At 45.0% G+C, this 26,297-nt stretch overlaps 1 protein-coding gene across 1 annotated transcript; it reads left to right on the top strand.

Annotated features, from left to right (window-relative positions):
• Positions 1-487: 487 nt before the first annotated feature.
• On the top strand, positions 488-14,870 carry Dnajc12 (DnaJ heat shock protein family (Hsp40) member C12). Its single transcript, XM_075978853.1, has 5 exons — positions 488-640; positions 5,708-5,786; positions 7,943-8,082; positions 13,107-13,311; positions 14,322-14,870. The coding sequence occupies exons 1-5, from the start codon at positions 563-565 to the stop codon at positions 14,414-14,416; spliced, it is 597 nt and encodes a 198-aa protein (XP_075834968.1). The 5' UTR covers positions 488-562; the 3' UTR covers positions 14,417-14,870.
• Positions 14,871-26,297: the final 11,427 nt, after the last annotated feature.

The raw sequence follows: 26,297 nt of genomic DNA, 5'->3' as shown, positions 1-26,297 counted from the left end.
GTTTCTTTTGTCTCTTAGAAAAATATGAAATATCTCGATAAGAGAGCAATGATAAAGTGGGGAGTTTTTAAAAATACACATTATATCATGGGAAAAAATCACCACGTCAGAACGCAAACTACACCGATATACATATGAACTCACAGAGACTGTGGCAGCATTAGCAGGTCTGCCAAGGTTCAACCCAGATGGGGCTTTTATTATTGTTTTTTGTTTGTTTTCTTGTTTTCTAAAGAGAAAAGAAAAAATTGGGTATGGAGTCTGGTGGGTGGGGACATTGGAAGCATCTGGAAAGAGTTGGGAGAGGGAAAACTGTAATCAGAATATATTGTATAAAAAATTGATTTTCAATGTAAGCAAAGCAAAACAACACAACGCAACAACCTCCCCCTCCCCCAAACTACAGATCCCAGCAGCCCTGCTGGGAAGGTGCTCTCCTGGGCAAATAGCCAATGAGAAGCTGTGTTTGCAAAGGGCTGGGCTGGGAAGTGCTGCTGAAATGTCAAGAGCTTTGTGGTCACTGTGTCTGTGGCGCTGGAGAGGACAGGCTCCGTCTCTGTAAATGGATGCGATACTGAATTACAGGCCGGAGGGCAGCGAGGATTACTACGCCCTACTCGGATGCGATGAGCTCTCCTCGGTAAGCAGGATTGCACATGCTCACCAGGTCGGCTTTGAGATTCTAGTCGTATCTCCTGGAAGTCCAGCTCCGAACCATTTTAAAGGAGTTTTGGTGTAGAGACAATGAAGGATTTAAATGCTGGCTGGCAAATTTGAGGACAGTACTGTGGACTTCAAAGTGATAGGCGGGAGAGGAATCATATACAGACCGTTTTATTTACTTTAGAGCAGCGAGTCTCAACCTATGGGTCACGACCTCTTAAGGGACGCATATCAGATATTTACGTTAGGATTCCAAAAAGTAGCAAAATTACAGTTCTGAAGTAGCAACTAAGTAATTTTGTGGTTGTGGGTCATCACAACACGAGGAATTGTATGAAAGGGTCTCAGCGATAGGAAGGTTGAGAATCACTGGTTTAGAGAAACAATAAAGGCTATGATTTAGAACTCAGGAGGCGGAGTCATCTGCCTGGAGTTGCCTTGTTCAGCGAAAGTCTCATGAACTTTGGGGAATAATATTTCTCACCATCAGAGTGCCTACACGTACCGAAGTGATTTCTGAAGAACGCAGTAGAGCTGATACCAGCTACACGTTCGTTTATGATTACAAGGTGTTTTGCTCAAAGTACATTGGGGTTCTGATAGCTGTTATGGAAAACGTTATTATAGACAATATTAAAATGTATATATGTGCTGTATAAGATATACTAGCATGACGGATGAGGAATCCAAGTACTTTTATAACTTCACTTAAATCAAGTTATATGTAATATCTGACAGGAGACTTTTTCTTTTAAAGAAGTTAATTGTGACAAATGATTTTTTTTTTTTTTTTTTTTTTTTTTTGCTTTTTCGAGACAGGGTTTCTCTGTGGCTTTGGAGCCTGTCCTGGAACTAGCTCTGTAGACCAGGCTGGTCTCGAACTCACAGAGATCCGCCTGCCTCTGCCTCCCGAGTGCTGGGATTAAAGGCGTGCGCCACCATCGCCCGGCAAATGATTATTTTTTAAAGATTTATTTATTATTTCTGTTTTAGGTGCATATGTGAGTGCATACATGTGTGTATGTATGTACGTATGTGTGTATGTATGTTTGGGTTCTGTTTGATTGCATAGAGATACTCTGTACTTGGAATTTTGTAAACTTATTCTTATAGCCTGCATTACATTTAAAAATATTCATCTAGTATTTATCTATTTATTTATTTATGTATTCATTTATTTATGTATTTTTAGACAAAGTGTCACTATGTAGTCCTGAAACTATGTAGATTAGGCTGGTCTCGAACTCACAGACATCACCTTGCCTCTTCCTCAGATGATGGGATTAAAGGCATGTGCCACCATGCCTAGCCATATGGCGATTTATTTACTTGTTTATTATGTATACAACATTCTGCCTTCATTTATGCTTGCAAACCAGAAGGAGGCACCCGATCTCATTACAGATGACTGTGAGCTACCACATGGTTGGGAATCGAACTCTGGAAGAGTAACCAGTGCCCTTAATCTCTGAGCCATTTCTCTAGCCCCATAAGACACATTTTTTAATATCTATAGTTATAACTAGTTTTTTTTTCGAGAAAGGCTTTCTCTGTAGCTTTGGAGCCTATCCTGGATCTAGCTCTTGTAGACCAGGCTGGCCTCAAACTCGTAAAGATCTGCCTGCCTCTGCCTCCCAAGTGCTGGGATTAAAGGCCTGCGTCACCAATGCCCGGCAGTTATAACTAGTTTAAATAAATATACTATTATAGATACATACATTTTATTTCATTTTGTTTTCACTGAACTTTTGTACGTCTCTTGGAGACAGCAGTTCATACTCTGAAGAAAGCCTTGCCATTTGGCTGCATCGTGGCTCTGATGGTTTGTTTCTCTCACTAAGCCACACATTGTAAAACTAAATTCTTGTCCCATTTCAGATTTTCTCTCTAGATGAATTTTTAAAACTAGAATCGTTAGATCAAAGAGTAAGAATATATATATACACACATATACATATATATGCACATGTAATACACACACATATAACACGTACATAATATATTCATTGCATATAAACATTGTATATGTACTTTAGTTCAGTTTTAGAGATGCGCACTTTCTTAAGGATCAGGAGAGCCTTGGTGCCCATGTCTTTGAACCTCCAGGGACACTGGCGGTGGTCCTTCACCCTCTCGATGTCTCGGTTTATTTGATGGTGAGCAAAGTTAAACATGGCTTCTGTTTACTGCCAGCAGGATAGGCGGCTCTGCAGACAGATGACAGATATCGTGGGAGGAAGGCAGGGCCGAGTGGACCCTGACGTAAAGGGCTTTGTCTGTCGACAGCTGCATTGGACGCTGGGCATGTGGGATGGGGACAGCAGGAGAGAGAGAGGACGTGCTGGAAACAAACCAGCCTGCTTTACTGGTTGACTCAGAATCAGCCCCCCAGCAGGTGTGTGTTTAACTCTGAAGTAATAAAAGAGAGAGAGATGAACTATTTTCTTAAATTAAATTGGCAAAGCTAAAAATAAAATGAAGAAGGAAGTAGCAATGACGTATTAGTGCTGTTGGGTTTCCATAGACTGGTACCATAATATTTAAAATGTATTTTTACATGTGTGTTTGTATATATGTATGTGTGGACGCTTGTATGCCACATCATGCAGAGGTCAGAGGGCAAGTTGTGGGAGTTGGCTCTTTATGCCATATGGGTCTGGAAATCAGGTCATCAGGCTTGGTGGCAATTGCTTTTATATACCGAGCCATCTCATTGTCCCCAGATACTTTCTGTTTTTCCTCTCTCTCACTTTTTCTCTTCTTTCCTTCTGAAACAGGGTCTCTCTACATAACCTTGGCTGTCTTGGAACTCACTCTGTAGCCCAGGCTGGTCCCAAATTTACAGAGATCTGCTTGCCTCTGCCTCTCAAGTACTAGGATGAAAGGCATGCACCACAACTTGCCTGGGTGAGGGCCTGCGTGTTCATCCCAGCCGCCCGGCTAGCTTACACCCAAAATAACCACACGGAATTGTATTAATTAAAACATTGCTTGTCCCATTAGCTCTAACTTCTTATTGGCTAACTCTTACATTTCAGTTTAACTCATTTCTCTTAATATGTATATCGCCACATGGCAGTGGCTTACCGGTAAAATTCCCAGCGTCTGTCTCTGGTGGCTCCGTGGTGTATCTCTTCTACTCTGCTTTCTTTCTCCCAGCATTCAGTTCTGTTTTCTCCACCTACCTAAGTTCTGCCCTATCAACTAGGCTAAGGCAGTTTCTTTATTCATTAACCAATGAAAGCAACACATAAACAGAAGGAACTCCTACACCACCAGGATGCTTTCTTCTTTTTAATTTTTATTTTATGTGCATTGATGTTTTGCTTGCATGTATGCCTGTGTGAGGTTTTCAGGTCCCCTGGAACTTTAGATATAAACAGTTGTGAGCTGCTATGTGGCTGCTGGGAATTGAACCTGGGTCCTTTAGAAGAGCAGCCAGCGCTCTTAACAGCTGAGCCATCTCTCCAGCCCCTGCCACCCCCAGGATGCTTTCTAATGTGATATAAATTAAAAACAAAAACAAAAAACAGAACAGCAACAACAATAAACCCCCAACCATCTTTGCCAGACAAGTATAATTTTATCTATTTGTATTATTTAAAATTTCCAGAATATAGACATAAATATGGGTAAAATGTATTTTGACAGGGTAAAAAGAAAAAAGGCCCTTTGCTTTCTGTTCTGTACTGATAGAAATCTTGTTCAAGGAGGGCTTGGGGTTTTATAAACTGTTAATTTAAAAATGTTTACTAGGTGGAGGCAGGAGAGTTGGCTCAGTGGTTAAGAGCCCTGGCTGCCCTGGTAGAGTGGAGAGAGTGGCTGGCCATCTGTAACTCCACCTTCTGGAATGTGGTACCTTCTTCTGAAACATTGTGCACAGACACACACAGGCAAAACATTCATACATGTAAGATAAACAAATGCATCTTAAAAAATGAGAAACCCTGTCTCGAAAAACCAAAAAAAAAAAAAAAATGTTTACTGCCGGGCAATGGTGGCGCACTCCTTTAATCCCAGCACTCGGGAGGCAGAGGCAGGCGGATCTCTGTGAGTTCGAGACCAGCCTGGCCTACAGAGCTAGTTCTAGGACAGGCTCCAAAGCCACAGAGAAACCCTGTCTCAAAAAACCAAAAAAAAAAAATGTTTACTGGCTGGGCATCATGGTATATGCTTTTAATTCCAGCACTCAGGAGGCAGAGGCAGGCAGATCTCTTTGAGTCTGAAACTAGCCTGGCCTACATAATGAATTCCAGGCCAGCCAGGGCTACGTAGTGTAACCTTGTTGCACACACGTACAAAGTTTACTGTTACACTCCCTATTTAGGCAAGGCTGACCTTGAACATTCAGTCCCCTACTCTCTGCTTCCTCAGAGTGCTGGAATTGTAGGCGTGGCTCTCAGACACTTGGAGACCTTTGATTCTCTTATAATGTACATGTGTGCACATGCGTGTATTAAGGCCATAGGTTGATGTTGGTGTCTTCCAATCGCTTTCCACCTTATTTTTTTTATTTTTTTATTTTTTTTGAGATAGGGTTTCTCAATAACTATGGAGCCTTTCTTGCTTTCCTGGAACTAGTTCTTGTAGACCAGGCTTGGCCTCGAACTCACAGAGATCCACGTGACTCTGCCTCCCGAGTGCTGGGATTAAAGGCATGCGCCAAATTCAGCTCACTAGCTGGCTACTGAGCCCCAGATTCTCCCATCGGCACTCCTCCACTGGGATTTCAGCGGTGGGTCTGCAGGCTTGATTTTTACATGGGTGCTAGGCATTGAATTCAAGTCCATCTCCTGGTTTTGCATGACAAAGCCAGCGGTTCTCAACCTGTAGGTCATGACCTCTTGGATCACATATCAGATATTTATATTATATACATTTAGAGTAGCAAAATTACAGTTCTGAAGTAGCAGTGAAAATAATGTTGTGGTTGGGTTTACCACAACGGTGAGGAGGTGTCCTAAAGGATCGCAGCGTCAGGAAAGGTTGAGGACCGATTTCCTTGGTCTATCCTTGTTATTTGAAACATTGATTTTTGTTTTAGGTTGAGCAAATCTTGGCAGAATTTAAGGTCAGAGCTCTGGAATGCCACCCTGACAAGCATCCAGAAAACTCCAAAGCTGGTAAGAATTTACTAATGATTTTTTTTTTTTTGGTTTTTTGAGACAGGGTTTCTCTGTAGCTTTAGAGGTTGTCCTGGAACTAGCTCTTGTAGACCAGGCTGGCCTCGAACTCACAGAGATTCACCTACCTCTGCTTCCCGAGTGCTGGGATTAAAGGCATGCGCCACCACCACCCAGCTTGGTTGTTTCTTAAGAGGATGAGAGGAAGATCTAGGAAAGAGATATCTTGATTGGAGGAGCCGTTATGGGGTGAATGAGAAACCTGGTACTAGGGAAATTCTCAGGACTCTACAAGGATGACCCCAGCTAAGACCCTAAGCGATAGTAGAGAGGATGCCTTAACTGGCCTTCCCCTGTAATCGGATGGATGGCTACCTTAATTGACATCATAGAACACTCATCCAGAAAGTGATGGAAGCAGATCCAAAGACCCACAACTGACCACTGGGCCAAGCTCCTGGAGTACAATCGAAGAGAGGGAGGAGCCATAAAATGAACAAAGAGGTCAAGACCATGATGGGAAAACCCACAGAGTCTGCTGACCGGAGCTAGTGGGAGCTCACTGACTGTGAACTGACAACTGGGGAACCTACATAGGACTGAACCACGCCCCCTGAATGCAGGTGACAATGGTGTGGCTTGGGCAGTCTGTGGGGCCACGGGCAGGGGGACCAGGATCTAACCTCTGTGCATGATCGATCTGACTTTGTGGAGCCCATTCCCTACGGAGAGACACCTTGCTCAGCGTAGGCACAGGGCATGGGGTGGGGGGAGAGGGCCTTGGTCCTACCTCAGTGAAAAGATGGGACAGACTCCAGTGGATCTCTGTAAATTCGAGACTAACCTGGTTATGTAGTGAGTTCTAGGCCAGCCAGGGCTACATAGTGAGGTCCTGCATAAACAAGCAAACAAACAAGCCTGTTACTTGGTCATCTGGTCCTGGTGGATTTTCTTAACATTTAAAAATATTTCTCACCATGGGTGCTTGCATAAATAATAAAATAAATCTTGGAAAAATGTTTCTTTACACAAGACTCTTTTTTTAAAAAACAATTCTATTTTTTTGTTCTTTTTTAAAAAATATTTATTTATTTAATATGTAGACAATATTCTGTCTGTGTGTATGCCTGCAGGCCAGAAGAAGGCACCATACATACCACATTACAGATGGTTGTGAGCCACCATGTGGTTGCCGGGAATTGAACTCAGGACCTTTGAAAGAGCAGGCAATGCTCTTAACCTCTGAGCCATCTCTCCAGCCCCCTACACAAGACTCTTATATTTAGGTCAGTTTTTAAGATATGATTTAATAGGCATCAAATGCATTCATTCATTCTCTACTTTTTTATTTTTTATTTTGAAACAGGGCTTCTTTATGGAGCCCTGGCTCACCTGGAACTCTTATATGTAGACCAGGTTGGCCTCGAACTCAGAGATCTTCCTGTGTATGTCTCCTTAATGCTGGAATTAGAGGTGTGTCCCACAATGCCCAGTGTTACATTTTGTAAAAAGTTAGCATATAAAATAGTGAGTTTCGCCGGGCGGTGGTGGCGCACGCCTTTAATCCCAGCACTCGGGAGGCAGAGGCAGGCGGATCTCTGTGAGTTCGAGACCAGCCTGGTCTACAAGAGCTAGTTCCAGGACAGGCTCCAAAGCCACAGAGAAACCCTGTCTCGAAAAACAAAAACAAAAACAAAAAAAAAAAAAAAAAAATAGTGAGTTTCCTGGTGGTATTTTCTTGTGTGTGTGAGAGAGAGATCATGCTTTATTCTAGCTCAGCCCCCAGTTTATTCTCTTATATGGGGAAATCTAGTTATATAGCCTCTTGCTGAAAAGGCTGTCTTTCTCCACAGTTGAAGTGTCTTGGCTCTCTTGTCAAAACCAAAAAAACAAAACAAAACAGCAACAACAACAAAACAAAACAAAAAACCCTGAATATAAATGTTAGGGTTGAGTTCAGGATCCTTCTTTCTTTGCCCACTGCATAGCCCCGTGGACCTTCATCCACTGCATAGCCCTGTGGACAGCCTGACCAGGGAGACTGGCCCGAAGTCTCACAGTGTGAGGCCGAGTCAAGATTCTAGTGAGATCTGGTGCATGGTTTTGAAGTTTAATTCTTCCAGGGAGCAGTGTTCAGCTCTTGTCTTGTTTTCCAGTGGAAACGTTTCAGAAGTTGCAGAGGGCCAAGGAGGTTCTGACCAATGCAGAGACCCGCGCCCGCTACGACCATTGGCGGAGGAGCCAGATGTCCATGCCGTTCGAGCAGTGGGACGCTTTGGCCGACTCCGTGAAAACCGTGAGTTTTCCTCTGGGGATTAGGAGCTTTTGAGGTCAGGCTGCTCATGGGTTAGCTTCATGACTTAGCCTAAGGAACAGGAGGGGAAGGACCAAGGAATTGGTGCTAAGTCATTGCTTACAAAACTCTGTGAGGAGAAATTCAGAGAGGCCCCTCGAATCAGCCGTCGAAGGGCCCATGGCTGTAATTGTTTCTTCGGCTGTTTATTTCAATCCCTGTTACCATATACCCCTCATTCTAAGATCTTCCATAATTGCGCCTGTCGCATTGCTTTTGTAACTGAATTTTGGGCCGTTGAGATTTTTCCCCTTGAATCTTGAAAAAAAAAAGTCTTCTTAAGATATATTTTTTGGGCTGGGCGGTGGAGGCGCATGCCTTTAATCCCAGCACTCGGGAGGCAGAGGCAGGCGGCTCTCTGTGAGTTCGAGGCCAGCCTGGTCTACAAGAGCTAGTTCCAGGACAGGAACCAAAAAAAGCTACGGAAAAACCCTGTCTCGAAAATCCCCCCCCCCCCCAAAAAGATATATTTTTGGTCTGTGTTTTTATCTCTGTGTATATGCCACGTGTGTGTTCCCCTGAAGAGGGCTCTGCATGCATGGAGCTGGAGTTATGTGGGTTCTGGAAACCAAACTTTGTTCTCTGCAAAAGCAGGGAGCGCTCTACTTCAGAGCCGTCTCTAACTCTCTTTTTTTTTTGTTGTTGTTGTTTGAGCTTATTTATTTAACAAGGGTTGGGCATCTATAACAAAACAGAATCCATTATTCCATATATGGGGGGTAAAGAGTTACTGCTCTTAGGAAGTATTGTGTTGTTTCTTTTTATTTTGCAAGCATTAGTGTTCTGACTGCATGTGTGTCTGTGTAAGAGTGTTGAGCCCCCTGGAACTGTAGTTACAGATACTTATGAGCTGCCATGGGGTGCTGGGAATTGAACCTGGTGCTCCCAACCACTGAGCCACCTCTCCAGCCCTGTATTGTGTTATTTCTAAATGCCATTAAAAACTTACAGACATGCCGGGCGATGGTGGCGCACGCCTTTAATCCCAGCACTCGGGAGGCAGAGGTAGGCGGATCTCTGTGAGTTCAAGACCAGCCTGGTCTACAGAGCTAGTTCCAGGACAGGCTCCAAAGCCACAGAGAAACCCTATCTCGAAAAACCAAAAAAAAAAAAAAAAAAAAAAAAAAAAAACACCAAAAAAAACACAACAACAAAAAACCAAAAAAAAAAAAAACCTTACAGACAGGGGCTCCGTGGTTAAGAGCACCGGCTACTCTTCCAGAGGACCCAGGTTGGATTTGCAGTACTCAGGTGGTGGCTCACAGCCGCATGTAACTCCATTTCCAGGGGCTCTCGTGCCCTCTGCTGGCATCTGTGGGCAATGGATGCTTGCTGCTTTCTGAGGACCCATGCTGGGTGGCTTATAGCTGCCTGTAAGCCTAGTTCAGGATGTCTAATGCCCTCTTCTGGCTGATGAGGGTACCCATACACATGTGGCCTCCTTCACACAGGCATACACACATGCACACACATGTAAATAAAAATACATCTTAAAAAATATAGTAGTGCTTAGCTTTGCATAGTCAGAAATAGGTTCTTTTCCTTTATTTATTTGTTTTTTTATGTATTTATGTATCTTTGCCTGTGCATGTGAATATGGTATGGATATGTATGTGCACAGTTGTATGGGTGCACAAGTGTGTATATGTGTGTGTATGTGTGTGTGTGTGTGCATCCGTGTGTGAGCTCATGTGTGTTGACACAAAGTGTCTCTCTTGATTGCTCTCTGTCTTTTGTATTGAGTCAGGATCTCTCATGTGAACCCAGAGATTGCCTCTTTGGGGAGTCTAGGTAACCAGTTTCTTCTGTGGTTTTCCTTTCTCTGCCTGCTGAGTGCAGGGACTACAGACAGCCAGTCATCCCTCCCTGGCATCTATGACAGTGTTGGGGATTTGAACTCCAGTCCTCGAGCAAGCTCTTTCCCCATTGAATCATTTCTCCAGCCTTTGCTTTCCACTGTGCCTTTCCAACATTCCTCCATGCTCACTTAGTCAACATTGCTTTACAAAGTCATACAAGTGTATCTTCATCCTGCTACATGGGATACACTGTAGCTACGGCTATGGCTGAATCAGTTACCTTGCTTGCCCAATACCTTTTGGTTTACAGCTCTTTACTTTTGATGATCTACTCAACTGTCACTTAATTTTCAACAACTAGTACCAGGTTAGCTACAGATTTTTCTACAGTGCCTCTCCAAGTTTCCACCTTGATCTGTAGTGCCCCTGTCTTTTTATTCACTCCTAATTTCCTGACTCACAGCACAGGGTTTAGCTTAACTACGCACTGTTTGAGCCTTTGCAGTAATTATAGTTCAGACCTGACTGGGCACATCATTTGCCAGAATAAAAGGCATGCCCTACCACTGCCAGGCTTACTGCTATAAATTTTATAAGGATGTCTATATATCTATACATCTATATATTTATATATCTATATATCTTTCTAGAAGGGATTTGGGGCCATCCTGTTATCCTGCAGAGAACTATTGATTGTTTCCGAGTTCCTTGCTGGATGAGGTATCTTGGGGGGAGTCCAGCTGGCCACAGGCTACCTGCGGAAGCTTCCTACTGTGCCCAGATGGTCACTCTTTCTGTAGCCAGATGGGAAACAGTGAGCAGATCAACTCCTTCTGTTCAAGAGACAGGCTGTCTTACTTGGATAGAATCCAAGAGCAAACAGGTCAGAGATCAACCACTCAGGCAAGTTAAAAATTCACTCCTGGTGATCCAGGACAAAAATAACTGGTCTGGGGGCTGGAGAGATGGCGCCGTGGTTAAAAGCACAGGCTTCTCTTCTAGAGGATCTTGGTTTAATTCCTAGTACCCACATGTTGGTTTATAATTGTCTGTAATTCCAGTTCCAGGGGATCTGATGCCCCCTCTATGGGTCTGTTTAGACACCAGGTATACATGTGGTGTACAGACATACATGCAGAGAAAATACCCACACACATAAAATAATAATTTGAAAAAAAAATGGCACGCTAACTTTCTTTGTTATTCAGTTGATCTGTGACTCATGGGAGCCATTGTTTCATTTTTCTTTTTTTCAACATTAAATGGCATGTAGATTAAAAGATAGTATTTGCTAGTATTGACCAAAGTCCAGATGTGTGATAATTACTTCCAAAAGGAAAAAAAAAGGTTCATGAAGGGAAGCTGGTAAACAAGTTAATTGTGAGTGGAAAATACCAGGACCCTGACCACACACACACGCGGTTTCATGGCCTTTGCTCGGTGACATTTGCTGACTCTCTGCCTCGGGCACCTCAGACACTGTTTCCCTCTCCTCCCCTTAGTCTCTGGTCCATCACTGGCTATTTCTACTGATGATCTTTCTTTTCTTATTTCTTTTTGAGCCTCAGTTGTTCTGGAACTCTCTTTGTAGACCAGGCTGGCCTCAAGTTCCCAGCGATCCCCCTGCCTCTGCACCATCATCTGACTTTTTTATTTTTTATTTATTTTGAGTCAGGGTCTCGTATATATGCCAGTCTGGCCTCAAACTTAGTATGTAGTTAAGGATGGATGACCTTGAACTCCTACTTCTCCTGCCTTCCCCTCCTGAGTGTTGTGATCACTGGCACGCTCCGTCATTTGCAGTTCTGTAGTGTGGGATCCATTATGTGCTTTGTGGGATCTAGGCAGGTGCTGCATCGACTGACTGCAGTGCATGGGAGGGAGGTACCTGCATATGAGGTTATGTACAGTTTGGATTTTTCTTCTGATTCTTTCCGTAATTGGAATCAGTGGAGACAAGAGTCTGATGATGAAGCCTTTGATTTTGATTTATTCATATGGGGGATGGTTAATCAAGACTCCTATCTCAGAGCATGTTTTCTCTGAGGGCTTCCGTGGAAGCCTGAAGCTGAGCGTCACAGGGCCGTTCATCCTTGGTACCTGTCTAGGCAGACTGCAGACACTTTGATTTTGAGAGAGAAGCACATTTCTGATCTTCTGAGCTCAGATTTTTGCTTGTTTGTTTTGAGACAAGATCTCATGATGTAGCTCTGACTGGCCTGGGGTTAGCTGTGTAGACCAGGCTAGCCTCATATTTAGAGATTCACCTGCTTTGCCTCTGTCTCTGGAGTGTCTGTGTGCCACCATGCCTAGTCTTTCTTTCTTCTTTAGTTCTTGTTCCTTCCTTTTTGGTAGCCCTCATCCCCCACTTTTGTGGTCGACAATTGAACCCAGGGTCTTTCACGGGCTGAGCAAGCACTCTACCACCGAACCATCCCCAGCCTTTCAGGAGGAAGATGCTCTTTTATCCCCTTCTCTGTCCAGCCATTTCTATCCTGTACTCTACATTATAACAATGCATCATAACAAGAGGCCCCGAGCAAACGAAAGCTCAGTGGCTGGAGTCTAGCCTGGGCTACTGGGGTAGTTTGAAAGAAAATGGCTCCCAAAGGGAGTGGCACTATCAGGAGGCGTGGCCTTGTTGGAATGGGTGTGGCTTTGTCAGAGGAAGTCTGTCACTATGCAGGGAGGCGGGCTTTGAGGTCTCCTGTGCTCAAACCAAGCTCAGTGTCTCAGACTACTTCCTGTTGCCTGCAAAAAAGATGTAGGACACCCAGCTACTTCTGCCTACGTGCTCCCATGTTGTACCATGATGACAATGGGCTAAACCTTTGAAAATGTAAAGCACCACAATTAAATGTTTTCTCTTTGTAAGAGTTGCCGTGGTCATAGTGATTCTTCACAGCAATAAAAACCCTAACTAAGAAAGACAACTACATATGAAGAAAAAAAAAAGACCAGGGCTGGTGAGATGTCTCAGTGTGCAAAGATGCTTCCAGAAAAGCCTGGTGGCCTGTGTGTGATCCTCAGAATGCTCCTGGGGGAAGGAGAGCAGAGGCTCCTGAAAGTTGTCTTCTGCCCCACCCCACATGCACCCCACCAAGTAATAACCGAATGTAAGAAACAAATCCCAAATGGTATTTATGTGTCTGTTCTTATTTAATCTAGTCAATGCACTGGGCTATCAGAAGTAAGAAAGATCTGATGCTGGAAGGAGCTGACCAGACTTCTACCAACACTGTTCAAAACAAGGAATGGGATGAACAGAGAGAAACAAAGAAAGGAGAGCCAGGTTCAACCCCAGAGGGAATGAGGCCAAAGGCACCTGGGTCCCCAGAGGAGGCCATCTCCCCACAAAACTCAGGCTCTCCAGGTAAGTTATGTCACCTAGCTTTTCACAAGGGAAGACTGGAAATCAGAGAGCATGGGTTATATTACAGCTATCCTCAGCCTGTTCTGGTGTGCACAGCAATGCCGGCCTAAGAACTGGTTTAGCATTTGCAATCATTTCAGACAGCATCTCATTAGCTAGGTAGGGTAGACTGGCTTGGAACTCATACAGATCCATTGCCCTCTGCTACACCGAGTTACTTTTTTTTTTTTTCAAGACTGATTTTTCCTGTAGCCTCATCTGTTCTGAACTCACTCTGTAGACCAGGCTGGCTTCAAACTCACTGAGATCCACCTGTCTCTGCCTCCTGAGTGCTGAGATTAAAGGCGTGCGCCACCATGACCCGGCTGGGTCACATTTTAAGGAGGACATGAAGTAAGCAGGTAAGGAGTGGGCCTGGGAGGAGCCAGGGAGAGGAGTAAAAGGGTTCATATGATCAAAATATTCTGTATGAAATCTCAAAGAATTAGTAAAAATATTCTAAAAACTTCCCGCCTTGGGAGAGGATGACTATTAAGCATGTGAGGTCCTTGTACATGTAAAGTCCATGTAAACTGTAATTTCTTTGCACAAGAATCCCCAAGTATGGTTAAAGTGAGGTAGTCTGTTTCTATAAAATAGGAATAATTTGCTGAGTGTGGTGGCACATGCCTTTATTCTCAGTACTCAGAAGTCAGAGGCAGGAGGATCTTTGTAAGTTCCAGGCCAGCTTGGCTTTCATAGTGCGTTCCCAGGTTAGTCAGAACTACATAGTGAGACCTTGTCTTTAAAAAAAAAAAAGACCAATTCACACTGGAGGCTCCCTCCACTGGTTGTGGCGGGATCTGTCCCCAAGCTGTTTTCCTACAGAGGTTTGGCTCTTCTACCTCTGATTTGGTGTGTTTCTCTTCCCTCTTCTGAAGGTCTTCTACCTCTGATTTGGTGTGTTTCTCTTCCCTCTTCTGAAGGTCTTCTACCTCTGATTTGGTGTGTTTCTCTTCCCTCTTCTGAAGGTCTCTCAGATTTGAACTACAGCCGCCTTCGTTTCCGCTGGTCTGGCGATGCTCCCTCGCAGCTCCTGCGGAAGTTCAGAAACTACGAAATCTGAAGTGTTGCTGCTCTGTGAGAGGGGCCACGCAGCTGACTTTGCTGCCCCCTGTGCAGTTTCTGTTCACGTCTTAAAAATGTGTGTGTGAGTGGCTCAGGATGGTCATTCTCGGGCGCGCTTTGTTTTACTTTGGGCTTGGGCTTGAACCCAGGACCTCCTGCTCACTCTGTGTCATCAGCTCTTGCCTCCCGCCCCTCAACATGTTAAGTGAGGAAATTGTTCTAAATCTAGTTTCTTTCAATATTTCAGTAAACTAAGGCTCTTAGAGCCGCGTAGTTTGTATCACATGTGTTTTCCTGTGATTGTTATTTGTAGAGATCTGTTAAAAAAAATCATTCCCTGCTAGACACACAAAAATGTCTTCTGGATTTTGACTTAAAATGAAATGTAGAATCACTTGTCTGAATTTCGTAGACCAAAATAAAGAATTTTCACAAAGTTCATAAATGCATAATGCAACTGTATTTGTTCATTCATTTGTTCATTCCTTTATGTGGAATTTTGGGTGGAGTCTCACCATGTAGCACAGGCTGGCCCTGAAGTCTCTATTTAGTTATCCTCGAATCTTCCTGCCTCTTTCTTTGTTTTCTATGACCTGGCAGGATGGTTCAGAAGGTAGGGGTACTTGGTACCAAGACTGACAACCTGATTTCTGTCCTCAGGACGGCTTGGTGGAAGGACCAACTCTGGAAAGTTGTCCTCTGACCTCCAACATGCAGTGCGGCACAAACACACCTACACCCACAATAAACGGATAAACACATGTAATTTAGAAAATAGGTTTCCTTGCCAGATGTAGTGGCTCACACCTGTCGTCTCAGCAACTGGGAGTGGGGGTAGAAGCCCGGGAGTTCAAGGCCAGCTGTGTCTACAAAGTGGAGAGCGTCTGCGGGGCTCTGTGTCAAAGGCCAGGCTTGAGATAGGTCAGGCATCCAGGCTTAGGGGCAGCTTCCAGATAGTCAGGCCTCAGGGTTTAGGGACACTATCCAGATAGGGAGGGAGTCCAGCAGGAAAGGGAGCCCCCTCTTTGGCATCTGGACATGGCGGATTACAACTTTAAATACAGAGTACTCTGATGTGGCAAGGTCATTTGTCAATCTGTTGTTTCATTGGTTAATCAGTAAAGAAAACTGCTTGGCCTGATAGGTCAGAAAATTAGGTAGGTGGAGTAGACAGAACAGAATGCTGGGAAGAAGGGAAGTGAGCCAGATGCCATGCCTCTCCTCTCCAGGGCAGATGCCATGAAGCTCCAGCCCAAGATGGACATATGCTAGAATCTTCCTGGTAAACCACCACCCCGTGGTGCTATGCAGATTATTAGATATGGGTTAGTTAAGATGTGAGAGTTAGCCGAGAAGAGGCTAGATATAATGGGCCAGGCAGTGTTTAAAAGAATACAGTTTCCGTGTTGTTATTTCTGGGCATAAGCTAGCCAGGGAGCCAGGAGCTGGGCGGAGGGAAGCGGCCTGCAGCTCCTTCTATAGTACTCCAACACGTCTGTGTCCTATACAGTTATAGGACAGCACACTACATCCACAGCTGCAGGGTCCTCATGTACTCAAAGTGCAGAGTGAGTCTAACCGCCCGAGTCAGGAGAGACCCAAGCCTCCATTCATTCACTTGCCACATCTTGGAAAGCTTCCTAAAGCAGGCGCTATTTGATTCTTCTTAACTGATGGCATGTCTGTCAGGCGGTGGTGGCACACGCCTTTAATCCCAGCATTTGGGAAGCAGAGGCAGGCGGATCTCTGAATCTGAGGACAGCCTGGTCTACAGAGCGAGTTCCAGGACAGACAGAGCTGTTACATGGAGAAACCCCACCTTAAAAAAAAAGAACTGACAAACAAATAATTCCACGTCTAAGAGACTATACCTGTCATTTATTTGTTGTGAAGGACAGGGCTTTGTCAGGCAGCCCAGGCTGGCCTCACTCAGCACGCCTGCCTCTGCCTCTTGGGGTTACAAGCATGCTGTACTATGTCCGGTTTGAGTCCTAAGTTATTTCATTTGTACTTTATTGATTTCTGTTCAGGCGGTTTATCTTTCATCTATTTATTTATTTATTTTGGCTTTTCGAGACAGAGTTTCTCTGTGTAGCCTTGAAGTCTGTTCTGGAAATCACTTTGTAGACCAGGCTGGCCTCCAACTCATAGGCTGCCTCTGACTCCCAAGTCCTGGAGATTAAAGGCATGTGCTTCCACCACCCGGCCGTTCTTTATTTTTTTTGAGGCAGGGTTTCACCATATTGCACAGCTGACCTTGGCCTCATGGTCTTCGTGTCTCTTCTCAGTGCTGATATCACAGGCTTGTTCTACCTGGCCTGGGTACTCCTTGTCTTTTTTCAATTTTGTAATTACAAGTAACACTGTAATGAATACTCTTGTATGTCAAGCACACCTGTGGGATAAATACCCGGTTATGGAATTTTTGTGTCTATGAGAATGTGTGAGCTGGAATTCGGTTACTATATCCTATAAAAAAATTATGTCAGTACCTGCAGAGGCCAGAAGAGAGCATCAGACTCACCCCCTGGAGCCCCCTGGAGCCCCCTGGAGCCTCCTGGAGCCCCCTGGAGCCCCCTGGAGCTAGCGTTGTGGGCAGTTGTGAGTCACTCCAAGTGAGTGTTAGAAACTGAACTTGGTAGAGCTATCCTCCTCAGCCTCAAACTCACAGACATCTTGCCCACCTCTGCCTCCTAGGTACTGGGATCAGGGTGCATGCTGCCACACCAGGCTTGTTACTGCGGTCTTTGAGGAAACAGTAAACAAGGATGACTGGTTTTCACAGATAAGGGCTACGGGGTTGAAAAACACCAGGAAAGAGTGTTTGCTCTCCCGGATTCTGGCCTTCAGGGTTTTCTACTCTAGCCAGGGCTTTGTTGCATCAGGAGCGCTGTGTGGACAAATCAGTTTAGCAATCAATCTCCCACCACGCCCCTAAGGGGAAGCAGTGCCCAAGAGATGAAGCAACCGGAAAGCCAGAATACACATTTCTTCTGGCACTTTCCACAGAGAGGGGATAACAGGGCCTTTTTCATCTATGCTGTGGTCGTCCGTTGTTTTTTGTGTGTCCTGAGGTTGAAATGTCCTTCCATTCTTTTTAAAGGAAGAGCGACTCAACGGAGCGGCTTCGGAACACCGAGGCAGCGTTCGCTGTTTCTTATTAAAGCCATTTAGGTTTTTTTTTTTTTTTTTTTTTTTTTTTTTTTTTTTTTTTTTTTTGAGACAGGGTTTGTCTGTGGCTTTGGAGCCTGTCCTGGAACTAGCTCTGTAGACCAGGCTGGTCTCGAACTCACAGAGATCCACCTGCCTCTGCCTCCCAAGTGCTGGGATTAAAGGCGTGCGCCACCATTTAGTTTCCGGAGCCCCTTGGACTTATTCCCGGCTACTAGAAACAGCCCCTTGATGAGAACACTAGAAATGCAAAAAAAAAAAAAAAAAAAAAAAAAAAGGATGAGAGACAGACAGAGAAAGAGTGACAGAGGACAGAGACAGACACAGAGGGAGACACAGTGAGAGAGAGAGGAAGAGAGACAGAAACAGAGAGAGACACAGAGAAAGACGGGGGGGGGGGGGCGGTGGCGGGAGATAAAGAGGAGATTGCGTTCTTGCTTATGAATTTTCATATCTTTTCCTTGCCAGGATCTTAGGGGTTACAAGATGGGTCACAGCAGCCAGTGTGGACGACTAATGCGGTTATTGAGAGGGACTTTTAATTTCCTGGAAGGCAAAATCCATTACCCACCCACCCCCACTTCGAAGACAGGCGATGCAGGGGCTTCTGGGGGTGTGATGGGAGGGGCTTCTGGGAGCGCGATGGGAGGAATTATAAACTGACAAAGTATTGAGAAAAGGATGAAACGCTGGGCAAGGAGATTCCAGTCCCCTTCCACTTCAGGTTCTGTGGGAGCCTGGCCTGCGCCATTGCTTCTGGGCTTCGTGTCTCTCTGCTAGAGGTGGGGACACTTGGTATCAGGCCGCTCTTCCCATCCTTTCTCCTTCCAGTGGTTTCTTTTATTTCTCCTCATAGGATTATATAATCCTGTAGGATTATAGAGAGCTGAATATTTTTCTGGCTGTGACCTAATGTAGGGCTTAGGACAAATTACTTTAGCTCTGATCTGGCTTCTTCTACCTGTCAGTGGGTTTTAAAAAACCAAACAGTCTCCTCTTTGGGGACCGTAAGAGCTCAACTGAGGCCCTGGCTTAGGGTAGGTGAGTGTGATGGCTTAATATTGGTTGTCAACTTGACCCACATAGGAAGAAAGAACTCAAGAGAGAAAGCACCTCATGGTATAGCCATGTGGGCATGTTGGTTGGAGCTGTTCTTAATGGTTAATTGATTAGGACTGCCCAGATTACTGTGGGCGGTGCCATCCTTGGGCAGATGGTCCTGGCTACAGGAGGAGGGTAGCTGAACACATCATGGGGGGCGGGGAGGCAGGAAGCCGTGCTCTTCTGTGCCCTTCCGTGCTCTTCCGTGCTCTCTGCTCGGATGCCAGTCTCCAGGTTCCTACCCCAATTTACTTCAGTGATGGCCGTGGCTGTGTAAGCCCAGCTAACCCTTTCCTTCCCCAAGTTCGTCTGATCAGCATTTCCTGGCAGCAACAGAAACCAAACTAGGCATGGGGACTGGGGAGTGTAAGCTACAAAGTAAAGGAAAGAATTAGCAAGGACAGAGAAATCACAGGGAGAGCATGTGTCTTTGTCGTTCTGTTCTGATAACTTTGGCCAGCTCTGGTTATTTTAGTTTAAAAATAATTATGATTATTATCTTGTCTTTTAAAACAGGGTCACAAACCCTGTAGCCAGGCTGACCTGGGACCACTATACATAATAAATTCATCTATAAGCTATAATCATAGTTTAGCCTGGCCGTGAAATCCAGTTCTCCCACCTTACCCTCCCAAAGTGCTTAGCGGCACAGGTCTGTCTTCCCAGCTACTCTGGATGCTGACGCAAAAGAGTCACAAGGATGAAGGCCTGATGGGTTACAGAGAAAATCCAAAGCAGCTGAGCAATATCGTAAGACTGTCATTAAAAATAATGAGGGAGAACACCTGCTTAGCACGCGAGAGCACCTATGTTAAATCCCTTAAATCACACTAAACCCCAAACCAAAACAACCTCCAAACTTAAACACGCAAACCACCTCCCAAACTCTTTGAGGCAGGGTTTCTCCATGTAACTCTGGCTGTCCTGGAACTCACTCTGTAGACCATGCTTGCCGTGAATTTAGAGATCTGCTTGCCTCTGCCTCCAGAGTACCGGGATTAAAGGCCAGCATGCACACACACGCACACACACACACACACAGAGTATTTTTTTTCAAAAAGTTGTTTTGCCTGCATGTACATTTGTGCAACACTTTTGTGTGTCCATGTAGGCCAGAGAAGACATTGGATTCTTCACACCTGGAGTTGCAGATGGTTGTGGGTGCTGGGAACCAAACCCAGTCTTCTAGAAGAGCAACAAGCACGCTTATTTACGGAGTCATCTTCCCAGCTCCTCCCTCTCTGACACACACACACACACACACCCCAATAATACTAAGTTAAAAAAATTTAAAAAAAAGGATGTTGAAAATCGAATCCCTTCAGACTGCTCATGTTTATTTAAGCGTACCGGTCGAATATGCCTTCACACTGTGAAGATTTGTCACTCTGAATGGTTTAATAAAAAGCTAAACGACCAATAGCTAGGAAGGATTTTCAAAGCCAGAGAGAATGATGGGAAGAAGAAGGTGGAGTCGCCAGTGGATGTAGAGGGAACAGACCTGCAGGAGAAAAGGTAAAAGCCACCAGTCACATGGCAACATGTAGCCAACTAGAAATGGGTTAATTTAGGTTGTAAGAGCTAGTGGGACAAGCTAAGTTATATATATTTACTATATATATATAGTAAATCTCCATGTCATTATTTGGGAGCTGGTGGTCCCGATGAAAAAAATCTGCCTTGGGTCCACCCCCAAGTGACACACGTCCTCCAATGTAGCGCACTACGCCCATCTGCATCTATGCGCTGCCATACAGTTTGTGAACTGGACAAGGGGCTGGAGATTCAAACATACAAAGGCACACAGACAGAGACACGGGTCATCCTTGAAACAGGAATGCTCCAAGAATGCTCCCTTTATTGTGTCTAGGGGTAGCTTATATAGGGATAGCCACGTCCCAGCCAAACCCACCAGAAATCATTCCCCCGCCATCAGGAACTCTGAGCAGCAGCAAGCTGTCTCAGAGCAGAGGAAAACAAGTTGTTCATAAGAAATTCAGGATCTGGGGGTTCACAGCTCCCAACACGCCAAAAAGGCCACACCTTCTCCAGCAAGGCCACACCTCCTAATCCTTCTAAGTAAGTGCCACTCCCTGATAACTAAGCATTCAAATATACGAGCCCGTGGAGGCCATTCTTATTCAAACTACCACAAGGAAGAACACAGACTAAAACTCAGAAGCTTGGGGTTGAAGAGGAAAGAGGGGAGGATCTGGTTATGAAAAACAGGTAAGTGTATAAACACCGACTCACACATGTGCACAGTCTCCTGTGTGCACATGTGCACAACCTCCTGTGCCTCTCGCATTCCTCTGTAAGCTCCACTCCCCTGAGCCGTCGTTTCTCTGGGGGCCAGGAGACCTGGTGTTTGGTTCTAACTGTCAACTGGGAGATGCTTGGGCAAGCTATTCCCATACAAAGGACTTACTTTTTCATAGTAGAGTGAGGGGGTTGGGTCCTACCCAGCACCCTTCCTTACTTCAGGCTCAGGTGGTCCTAGAATCAATCTATACCCCCCAGGATGGGCATTGCATGGTCTTGTCCATCACTATAGCAAGCGTGCCAGCTCCTCAGGGGAGGGCCGGTCTTGTTCATCTTTGGATCCCCTTTCGGAACACCTGGTTGTTGGGGAATATTTCAAGGTGTCTTATTTTTGTTTATGCTGCATTTGATTAACCGTGAAGCCTGTCTAAAACACCTGATGGTTTAATAAAGAGCTGAACGGCCCATAGCGAGGCAGGAGCAAGGATAGGCGGGGCTGGCAGGCAGAGAGGATAAATAGATGGAGAGAATGAGGAGAGGAGGACATTAGGGACCAGCTACCCAGCCAGCCACCACCCAGCCAGCCACCACCCAGCCAGCCACGGAGAAAGAAGGAAAGTAAGCTATACAGAATTAAGAAAGATAAAAGCCCAGAGGGAAAAGGTAGACAGGTTGATTTAAGAAAAGCTGGCAAGAAACAAGCCAAGCTAAGGCTGGGCTTTCATAATGAAGAATAAGCCTCTGTGTGATTTATTTGGGAACTGGGTGGCAGGCCCCTCCCAAAAGGAGCCCCAAAGAGTAAAACTTCACACAACACCTGGCTCTTGTGAATAGCAGATATTCAACAAAAGTAGCCTCATCACCACAACACTGCAGTCATGGTAAGTTGGTGCAAACATGGTAAAAATCCCCCCTCAGAGGGCTAGGCAAGAAGCCAGTTAGCTGTGTCATCTGTTCTAACTCAGTTCTGGGTTCTGTCAGGAGCTGATCTGGGCACTGGTCTCCGAGGGGCCCACCTTCCCTCCTCTGGCATGAAGGCTTCTGTCTTCTGTGCTATGCACCGATCACAGGTTTGGTACAAGGCCCAGATGAAACTGAAGACAACTTGTCCAAAGCAGACCTGTGTGCTTATCAGAAAGTATGCTTTGCCGTGGTAAGGGTTAATTTTTATGGCTGGTTTCAGAGAAGATGAAAGGGAAGGGGCATGGAGTACACCTGCTTAACAAGAACTCGGAGAAGCCGGGCGGTGGTGGCGCACGCCTTTAAGCCCAGCACTCGGGAGGCAGAGGCAGGCGGATCTCTGTGAGTTTGAGGCCAGCCTGGTCTACACAGTGAGTTCTAGGACAGCCAGGGTTACACAGAGAAAGCTTGTCTCGAAAACCAAAGCAAAACAAACAAAAAATAATTCTGGTTGTCTTTCTTCTAATAGCCACAAGATGGTGGCATTGGGCTACCAGTAGCAGAAGGTTCCACCCAGAAAGCCTTTGGTTTTGTTTGGGAAAGCGCAAGAAGTCCTGATCTGGTTGTTGCGCCGCCTCTCCACCTCTGCAATGGGGTCTGAGGCGGACTTTGTCCACTGTAGGTATTTCATGAATAAAGCCTAGGAATGGGAAGAATCTTTTTTTTTTAAAGGCTTTTATGTCCTGCCGGATCTGCCTCCTGCTGCTGCCACCAAATGTAGTTTTTAACTAAATCTCTATCGTTCTATTCATCAATAAGACTCGGTAGAGGTTGAGGAGCAACTAACTGAATTTGCCTCTACGCCAGTATCTCACAAAGAGTTTCCTTCCGCTCCACCAAACCAAAAATGCCTCCACACTGAAAGTCCCTCCCTACGGCTTCCTGTGCATCCCTCTCGCCCCACCTTCAGGACTCCCTCTGATTGTGATTACTTTCTGTCAACTTGCTGCTGACTCCGCCTCTTGACCCACGGTTGAGTTTATTTATGATGCAAACGCTCACTCGGGGTTCACAGTTTGATGGACACATCTTAGGGTGTGAAACGTTAAAGGAGGAGACTGTTTCTTCAGTGGCGCTGTGGGTAAATGATGGTGTGGCGAGTTCCCACTCCACCTGCCCCGCAGAGTTGCTTGCTTCATAGCCCAGGTTGGCCTCAAACCCGCGATGGCCTTCTGGCCTCGTTTTCCTCAGTGCTGGCATCGCAGGAGTGGACTGGTGGTGTTTCTGTTTTGTTGACTACTATGTCACTAGCATATACAAAGTTGCCACATGCTGACCAGTCACACTTCTAGAGAATGAGCTCGGGGGAGCTTTTTCTAGCTAACTCGCTTCCTAGCCCCATTTCTAGCCCTTCCTTGAAGAGTTCCTTCCCGCTAGCGCTTGCTTTAATCTTAATTTGTTTCTTTTTCTCTCCTTTTCCCTCTGTTTGCTTCTTTCTTCCCCTATTTTTTTTCCTTCACAAAATATGTGATGTATTTTTTTCTAAATATATTTTTTGTTGGTGTGGTGGTTTGAATGAAGCTGGTCCCCAAGATTAGGGATACGCATTATTGGAGGTGTGGCCTTGTAGGAGGAAGTGCATCACAGAGGGGTGGGTTTTGAGGTTTCAAAAGATCAAGTCAGGTTCAATGGCTCACTCTCTTTTCTTGCTGCCTGAGGATCCAGATACTAAGATCTAAGCTAATTCTCTAGCATGTCTGGTTGTGTGCTGCTATGTTTTCTGTTGTGATGATAATGGACTAAATGTCTAAATTGTAAGCCAGTTCCAATTAAATGTTCTCTTTTATGAGAGATGCTGTGGCCATGGCATCTGTTCACAGCAATGAAACACTGAGACAGTTGGCGTACAAACCAATGGATATATTACTTACTTTTCTGTTGCTGTAATAAAAACACTATAACCCAAAGCAACTTATGAAAGAAAGAATTTATTTTGGTTTATGCAGAAACAAAGGTTTCTACCATGGTGAGGAAGCAATGGCAGGCCTGGCAGTAGGGTAGGAAACTGAACTGGAAGTTGGGCAAAGCTTTTAATCTCAAAACTCATAGTGGACGGGTGGTGGTGGCGCACACCTTTAATCCCAGCACTCGGGAGGCAGAGACAGGTGGATCTCTATGAGTTCAAATCCAGCCTGGTCTATTGAGTGAGTACCACAATAGCCAGGACTGTTTCATGGAGAAATCCTGTTTTTCAAAAACCAGAAAAACAAAAATAACCCCCCCCCCCAAAACCCAACAACTCATAGTGATGCACTTTTATCGAGATCACACCTGCCACACTTCCCCAAACAGCATCACCAGCCGGGAGTCAGGTGTTCAAATACCTGTGGGGCCGGTGGGGGATATTTCTCATCTAAACCCTCACAATAGGCTTCTTTCTTTCTTTATCTTTTCTTTCTAATTTTTCTTTTTTTTTTGAGACAGGATTTCTCTTTGTAACCCTGACTGTCCTGGAATTCACTCTGTAGACCAGGGTGGCCTCAAACTCCGGATCCCCCTGCCTCTGCCTCCTGAGTGCACCATCACTGCCTAGCATAAGATAATTTAAAGGAAAAATATATGGTGTTGTTTTCTGTTCAACTTTGCATCCTTAAGATTGTCAATAAATTTTAATAGTTAAATTTTAACTTAAGTATATATTAGGTTTTTTTTGGTGTGTGTATTGTTAGGATGAAACCCAGAGCCCTGTGTATCATAGTAGACATTGTGCTATGAACGATAGCTCAGTTAAAACTATTTTAAACTGACACATAGTAATTATACCTCTTTGGGGGTATGTATATTAAACTCTGTGAATTGAGGCACAGAAGAAATATTTGTCTCTCCAGAACTAGTCTGTGTCCTGTTCTCACCTACGGGGGTGGATTCCCTTGGCCAGTGGGGAGACCTAGACAGAGAGTAGAGGGAGAGACGAGAGAGGAGGTGTATGCGTTCTGATTTTTATATCCATAGATTAGTGAGTCTCTCAGTTCTTGCCAGAGAGGTTGCTTCTTGCAGTAGATGGTGATTATCACAGAGACTGCTCACCAAGCAGAGACTAAGAGACTGTGTGTGTTCAGTCTGAAGCAGGACATTGAGATACCACGGGCCCTCTCCTGAAGGCTCAGCGAGCCTCTCAGAACAGGGGGGAGTGCAGATTTTAAAGAGCCAGAGGTAGCAGATGACCACAGCAAAGCAGTGTTTTGGGAAAACAACAGCTACTCCCTCCCATTGATGTCATTTTGCACTAGTTGGAAGGGGTGAGTGGGGAAGAGGAGAGAGAGAGAGAGAGAGGAAGGGAGAGAGGGAGAGAGAGAGAGAAAGGGAAAGAGAGAGAATGAATCTTTCCCCTTAGTTCTAGCTCAAACTGTAACTAGAATCAATTTTTCCCCACAAATTCCTGACTCCTGGTTTTGGTTAGACCATTGAGCAATGAACCTAACATGGCCAGAAAGTATATTATTAGATTTGCCAGGGAGTTCTTTTTTAAATTTATTTATTTATTAAAGATTTCTGTCTCTTCCCCGCCACCAGCCAGGGAGTTCTTGCTGAAAAGATGAAAAATATATTTTCCCAGTAGCCAATCCTTTCCCCAGTAAGCAATCTTCAAACACTGTAGTAAGAATAATAGGCAATGTAAAAAGGGATAGCTGAGAAGCTCAAATGTGAACGCACAGCCTAGCCAGTAGCAGAGTAGATGTATTATAGAGACATACTAGAGAAACGTGGCCAGACTTGCTTCCTCTCTCTCTCTCTCTCTCTCTCTCTCTCTCTCTCTCTCTCTCTCTCTCTCTCTCTCTCTCTCTCTCCTTGTCTATCTGTGAAGGTTAAGGTGCAGTGGGGAAAACAAGGACAGAAAGACTTTGCTACTTGAAGAAGATGGAAGCCTATCAATCCGTGCGAGAGTTGAGCGTCTCAGGAAGCATCTGTTGGCCTGAGAGCGGTCATTTGTCAAGCCTAGATGGGTGCAAGCCAAGATCAAACTGTCACAAGTAGATCTGAACGACGCTTTGGTTAATTTTCCTCAGCGAAAAGCTGGGACAGGAAAAGCAATCGATAACAGCATCTGTGAGTTTCTTCACCTGCGTTTTAGAAGTAAATTAGCTTCTAAAATAACCTACCCTCAAGCCAAGTTGTAAGGGATTGAGACTGCATTTTCATGTACACTTTTTCCCCATGTAGGGACTGGGGGAAAAGTTCTTCCTGTTATCCATCTAATGCCTGGAAGGTGTTGCAGGTAGAAGCAGGGGCACACTGGTCTCAGGGACATTCCTCCCTTCAGCGCCTTGCTTTGGTGTATGTATGTATGTATGTATGTATGTATGTATGTATGTATGTGAGAGAGAGAGAGAGAGAGAGAGAGAGAGAGAGAGAGAGAGAGAGAGAGAGAGAGAGAGAGAATATAA

Source organism: Microtus pennsylvanicus, chromosome 7 (assembly GCF_037038515.1).
Source record: "Microtus pennsylvanicus isolate mMicPen1 chromosome 7, mMicPen1.hap1, whole genome shotgun sequence".
Lineage (NCBI taxonomy): Eukaryota > Metazoa > Chordata > Mammalia > Rodentia > Cricetidae > Microtus > Microtus pennsylvanicus.
This window is presented reverse-complemented; position numbering and strand designations above follow the sequence as displayed.

Bases quoted from the DNA above. Each gene is read 5' to 3' on its own strand.
- Dnajc12 (XM_075978853.1), top strand. From the start codon at position 563: ATGGATGCGATACTGAATTACAGGCCGGAGGGCAGCGAGGATTACTAC. The intron at 641-5,707 runs GTAAGCAGGATT...TTTTTGTTTTAG, and splicing joins GATGCGATGAGCTCTCCTCG to GTTGAGCAAATCTTGGCAGA. The intron at 5,787-7,942 runs GTAAGAATTTAC...CTTGTTTTCCAG, and splicing joins TCCAGAAAACTCCAAAGCTG to TGGAAACGTTTCAGAAGTTG.